Below are 6144 nucleotides of genomic sequence, written 5' to 3' on the forward strand. Positions count from 1 at the left end.
GGGGGGGGGGTGGGGGGTCCTGGGGAGGGATTATGTGGTCCAGGCTGGGGGAGCAGGGCCGTGGAGTGCGGTACAGAGTTCCGGATGGTGCTCGGGGTCCCGGGGGGACCGCAGGGCGCTGTCACCAGCCCCGCACAGCTGCAGGGGAAGCCGGAGGCGCTGCAGGAACTGGGCCGGTTCCTGCCCCGGCCCGCGGGCAGGTCCCGGGGGCGGATGCCGGGGCGGATGGGCCGGCGATGACGCCCTGAACGAGGCAGCGTGGCCAGATCCTGGCCGGCTCCTCCCGACAGACCGGAGGGCTCGGTCGGCACAGTCCCCGAGCCGGTGACACCCCGACCCGCCCCGGGATGCCCCGGAGCCGCGGGGGGCGGGGGGGCGGGGGGGGGGTCGGGCAGGACGGGACCGTCCCGGGGGTGTTGGGGACATCAGCGTCGGGTTCCCGGTGGTACAGTCGTGCCCGGGGCGGCTCGTGCACGTGCCGGCTGTTCCCCGCCGCCGGCCCCGCTCGTCCCTGCCCACGGACCCAAAATAGCAGCAGCCGGAGACAGGAAACGGGCTGAGGCGAGGGGCTGGCGGCGGCAGGAAAGGGGCGGCCGCTGCCCCCGTGGCTCCCTGACGCACGGCGGTGGGCTGGCCTGGGGACCCCCGGTGCTGCTGAGTGAATCCCCCACCCCGTGTACTCCCACACACAGCACCTCACAAAGACCCTCCCAAGGGTCGGGGCATCCCCGCGAGGTTCCCAGGGTGGGGACGGGGCTGCAGCCCCAGCACCAAGCCCCGTTTGCCGCCCACACCGAGCCCTCCCTGCCCTGCGCTGCTCCGATAACCCCGCGCTGGCGCTGGCACCGCTGATAGCGGAGGGGCTGCGCCCAGCACGGCAGTGCCCCCACCGTCCCTGTGCCAGGACAGGGGGCTCCGTGTTGGAGGGGGTTGTGCCGGGGGGATCCCCGGCTCCTGCGGGCTCTGATGGGTACCTGGTGCCGCAGGTGGGTGCGGGAGTTCCTCAATGATGAGAACAAGGGGCTGGACGTGCTGGTGAACTACCTGTCCTTCGCCCAGTGCGCCGTCATGTGAGTGGGGTCGGGGGTCCCTGGGTGATGGGGGGGGGGGTCCAGGGAGTCCTTGGGGAGCGTGGAAGTTGCTGGTGGCTGTGGCAGCTCCCTGCTGCCAACGCCTGATACTGCTCGGTCCCTTATCGTCCCTGAGGCAGGGAGGGACCTGTGCATCGGGCTCCCCAGGGATGCGGCACTTTCAGACCCTCCCTGCCTGCTCTGGGAATTCCAGAGCCACGCTCGTGCCTCTCCCCACCCTGCAACCACCCACTGGCCACCTACCTCGGTGCTTGCATCCCCGCCAGAGCCATGTGCCCCCCACCAAATCAGTGTGCCCCCCCGCTGCCCGTGTGTCCCCCCACCAGGTTGGATTTTGAGGGCCTGGAAGGCGGCGAGGATGGCGCACTGGAGAAGCTGCGCTCCTGGAGCAGGTCCATCGAGGATCTGCAGCACCCCAGCGCCCTGCCCGCCCCCTTCACCAGCAGCCTGGCCCGCTCTGCCCGCCAGACCGCCCTACGGTACGTGCCCGGGGGGATGTCCCACCGAGGGGGGACATCCTGCCATGGTGGTACGTCCTGCTGCAGGGCTCTGGCTGGCCACAGTGCTGCTGCTTGCTGCGTGCTGTGCTGTGTGCCAGCGTGCCATGGTGTGTGACAGCGTGCCATAGTGTGTGCCATGCCAAGCACTGTCCTGCCGTGGCTTGTGCCATCATGCCCGGTGCCACTTGCCGCCCTGTCCCATCACCTGCATGGCACAAACGCAGTGCCTGGAGCTCAGGCTGTGCCATGGTACATGCCACGTGTGCCACATCCCGTTCTGCCTCGCGTGTCATGTCAGCTCCACGGCCCGTGCAGCCCTGGCACTGCCATCGCTGTCTCACCGCTGCCATCCTGCCTGTCCTCTGCCCCCGCGGCTCCGCTCACCCTGCTCTGGCTCTGCCCCCGCGCCCCGGGGTAATGCACCCCGTTTCTGCTTCCAGGGCCGGGGTGCCCCTCTCTGGCTGTGCTCTCTCTCTCTCTCCTCCGTGCCCACCTCGCCGCTCGCCCGCCGGCCGGGTAAGTACCGGCTGTGCGGGGCCAGCCCCGTGCTCGCCGTGGCTTTGCTCCGCCTCCGCACTGTCCCTGTCGCCCTCTCTCTGCCTTTGCCCCTCCGAAATCCCGGCTGTCCCACACTGTCCAACGCTGTCCCCAAGCTGTCCCTCCGTTCCCCCCATCGGTGCAGCACCAGCAGGTGACAATCCCTCTCACTGTGTGCCCTGTCCTGCAGCTATGGCACGCTGCCCAGCCGCAGGGCACTGAAAAACTCACGCCTGGTGAGCCAGAAGGATGACGTCCACCTCTGCATCATGTGTCTTCGGGCCATCATGAACTACCAGGTACTGTCACCCCACGGTGGGGACACCGTTGTCAGCACTGCCACCACGGCTGACGCTGTTTTTACTCCGTGCCCACAGTACGGCTTCAACCTGGTCATGTCTCACCCCCACGCTGTCAATGAGATCGCCCTGAGCCTCAACAACAAGAACCCGAGGTAAGGGAGGGTCTGGCAGGGTGGGACAGGGGTCCTGGAGCTGGCAGGGGGTGACACTGATGGTGATGGTGACACTGTGGCCAGGATGAAGGCGCTGGTGCTGGAGCTGCTGGCGGCTGTCTGCCTGGTGAGGGGCGGCCACGAGATCATCCTTGCGGCCTTCGACAACTTCAAGGAGGTACAAGGGGAGTGGGAACAGGGCTGGGAGGGGGGAATGGAGAGAGAAAGGACCAGGCTGGGATGGGGGGAATGGGGGCACCAGAATCAGGCTGGGACTGGGGAGCAGGACCCCGGCAATGGAGGAACTGGGGACCCCAGGAGCAATCTGGGATGAGAGAAAGCCCAAGAGAAGGCTGGGATGGGGGCACCAGGGTCCCCAAGAGCAATCTGGGTTGGGAGAAACACCAAAAGAAGTCTGGGATGGGGCCACAAGGGACCCCAGGAGCAATCTGGGATGAGGAACACCCCCAGGTGAGGAGGGGAAGCCCCCGGGACACCCAAAAATGGGGCGAGGCAGAGCTGGGTGTCCCCAGGGGTGGGAGGGCTCCAGACAGGGAGCTCCCTGGTGCTCGGCTGCTCCCGAGGCTGGGTGGTCTCCAGAATTGGGGTCTCACCCCCCTCTGATGGCTCCACAGGGAAGTGTCCCCCGGCCCCGCCGCTGCCCGGGGCTTCACCCTCCATCGCCCTCACCGTGGGGCTCTCAGGTACGTGGGGATGAGGGGGGACCACGGGACGGGGACAGGGAGGGTGTGGGCACTGTAAGGACAGGGAACAGGGAGGACGTGGGGACTGGGACAGTGCAGGGACAGTGGGGACAGGGACAGTGGGGACAGGAGGATGTGGGGACCATGGGGGCAGGAATGGTAGGGACTGTGTGGACAGGGACAGGGACAGGGACAAGGGAAGATGTGGGGACCATGGGGACAGGGATGGTGTAGGAACTGTGGGGACAGGGACAGGGAACAGAGGGGGTGTGGGGACCATGTGGACAGGGATGGTGTAGGGACTGTGGGGACAGGGACAGGGAGGGTGTGGGGACCATGGGGACAGGGATGGTGTAGGGACTGTGTGGACAGGGAGGACAAACTGTGGGGACAGGGACAAGGGGTAGGGAAGGGTTGCAGGCACCAGGGTGCTGGGCTTGCAGTCCTCAAGGAACACCCACTCAGGGACCCCAGCACGGGGCTTGGGTGGCCCAGGGGTTGATGACACCAGGCTCAGGTGGCTCAGGGTGGGCACAGGACATGTCCCCATGCCTGGGGGTGCTGAGCTGGCTCCCACCCCTCCGGCAGCCATCCGGATCAAGAAGCCCATCAAGACCAAGTTCCGGTTGCCTGTGTTCAACTGGACAGCGCTGAAGCCCAGCCAGATCAGCGGGACGGTGTTCAGCGAGCTGGACGATGAGAGGGTGCTGGAGGTGAGCCCACGAGCCCTCTGTGGCTGCATTTCTCTTCACAGAGAAAAGCAAGGCACAACTTCCCAAGGGTATTTCTGGGATTCACATTCTGTGAACCTCAGAGAAAGAAAGAACAATTCTTATCTCAGTTGCTGCTCCTCTTTGTTGCTCACAAGTGGAATGCATTGCGGAAGATTGTTTACCTGAAGGGAATTGGTAATTGGATTCTGGTTATTTGATCAATTATTCTGGTCAATTTGATTAATTGACCAGTTGAATCCAGGTGTGTGTGTCGGGACTTGGCTGACAGTCAGGAGATTCTGTGCAGTGGAGTTGAGTGCTTGGCAGATTCAGTTTAGATGTAGTGTAATATAGTATAGAATAATATACTGTAATATAGTATAGAATATACTAATATATATAGTATAGAATAATAGAGTAATACAGTATAGAATAATATAGTAATATAGTAATATAGTATAGAATATACTATAATATAGTATAATATGGAATATAGTATAGTAATGTAGTATAAATATACTAATATATATAGTATAGAATAATAGAGTAATACAGTATAGAATAATATAGTAATATAGTATAGTAATATAGTGTATAATATACTAATATATATAGTATATATATAGTAATGTAGTATAGAAAAATATAGTATAAAATAATATAGTATAATAATAGTAATATAGTATAGAATATAGCATAGAATATACTATAATAGTAATATAGTATAGAATATAGTATAATAGTAATATAGTAATATAGTATAGAACAATATTCTGTAATATAGCATAGAATATACTATAATATAGTATATTATAATATGTAATATAGTATAGTAATATAGTATATAAAATACTAATATATATGGTATAGAATAATATAGTAATATAGTATAAAGTAATATAATATAGTATAATAATAGTAATATAGTAGACACTATAGCATAGAATATAGTATAATAGTAATATAGTTTAGAATATAGTACAGAATAATATACTGTAATATAGTATAGAATATACTATAATATTGTATATTACAATATGTAATATAGTATAGTAATATAATGCATAATATATTAATATATATAGTATATAATAATATAGTAATATAGTATAGAATAATATAATATAATATAATATAATATAATATAATATAATATAATATAATATAATATAATATAATATAATATAATATAATATAATATAATATAATATAATATAATAATAGTAATATAGTATAGAATATAGCATAGAATATAGTTTAATAATAATATAGTAACATCGTATAGAATAATATAGTATAGAATAATATACTGTAATATAGCATAGAATATACTATAATACAGTATATTATAACACGTAATATAGTATAGTAATATAGTATATAATATACTAATATATATGGTATATAATAATATTGTAATACAGTATAGAATGATCGAGTAATAGAGTATAGAATAATATAATATAGTATAATAATAATAGTAATATAATATAGGCTATAGTATAGAATATAGTATAATAGTAATAGAGTAATAGAGTATAGAATAATACAGTTCAGAATAATATAATATAGTATAATAATAGCAATATAGTATGGAATATAGCATAGAATGTAGTACAATAGTAATATAGTAACATCGTATAGAATAATACAGTATAACAAAGCAATTAATTAGCCTTATGATACTATGGAGTCCTCCTCATCATTTCTCCCTGCCACGGGGGTGAATCCCATACCCCTCCCCGTGTGGGCACCCCCAGCCCCAATCCTGACCCCCCTCATCCCCCCAGGACCTGGACCTGGAGCGCTTCGAGGAGCTGTTCAAGACCAAGGCGCAGGGCCCGGCGCTGGACCTGGTGTGTGCCAAGAGCAAGGCGGCGCAGAAAGTGGCCACCAAGGTGACCCTGCTGGAGGCCAACCGTGCCAAGAACTTGGCCATCACCCTGCGCAAGGCCGGGCGCAGCGCCGACGAGATCTGCCGGGCCATCCACACGTATGGGCTGAGCCGGGGGGGCCAGAAATGGGGCACGGAGGGTCAGGAATGGGGTGCAAGGGGGCTGGTTGGGGTTCAAGGGGGCTGGTTGGGGTGCAGAGGGGCCAGGAAAGGTGTACAGGGGTTAGCTGGGACAGGGGACAGGTCTGGCT

General features: G+C 54.5%; 1 protein-coding gene across 1 annotated transcript in view; it reads left to right on the forward strand.

Moving 5' to 3' along the window:
- LOC121356315 (formin-like protein 3) overlaps positions 1–6059 on the forward strand; it is a gene marked incomplete at its 3' end in the record, with an annotated part of 9446 nt that extends 3387 nt beyond the window's left edge. Inside the window, exons 5-12 of the mRNA XM_041472571.1 lie at positions 987–1070; positions 1418–1570; positions 2319–2427; positions 2506–2582; positions 2667–2782; positions 3137–3286; positions 3875–3999; positions 5790–6059. Of these exons, the coding sequence (XP_041328505.1) occupies positions 987–1070; positions 1418–1570; positions 2319–2427; positions 2506–2582; positions 2667–2782; positions 3137–3286; positions 3875–3999; positions 5790–6059 (1084 nt within the window). The remainder of the gene's footprint in view (positions 1–986; positions 1071–1417; positions 1571–2318; positions 2428–2505; positions 2583–2666; positions 2783–3136; positions 3287–3874; positions 4000–5789) is intronic.
- Between the last annotated feature and the right edge of the window lie 85 nt (positions 6060–6144).

Source organism: Pyrgilauda ruficollis, unplaced genomic scaffold (assembly GCF_017590135.1).
Source record: "Pyrgilauda ruficollis isolate IOZ18807 unplaced genomic scaffold, ASM1759013v1 scaffold293, whole genome shotgun sequence".
NCBI lineage: Eukaryota > Metazoa > Chordata > Aves > Passeriformes > Passeridae > Pyrgilauda > Pyrgilauda ruficollis.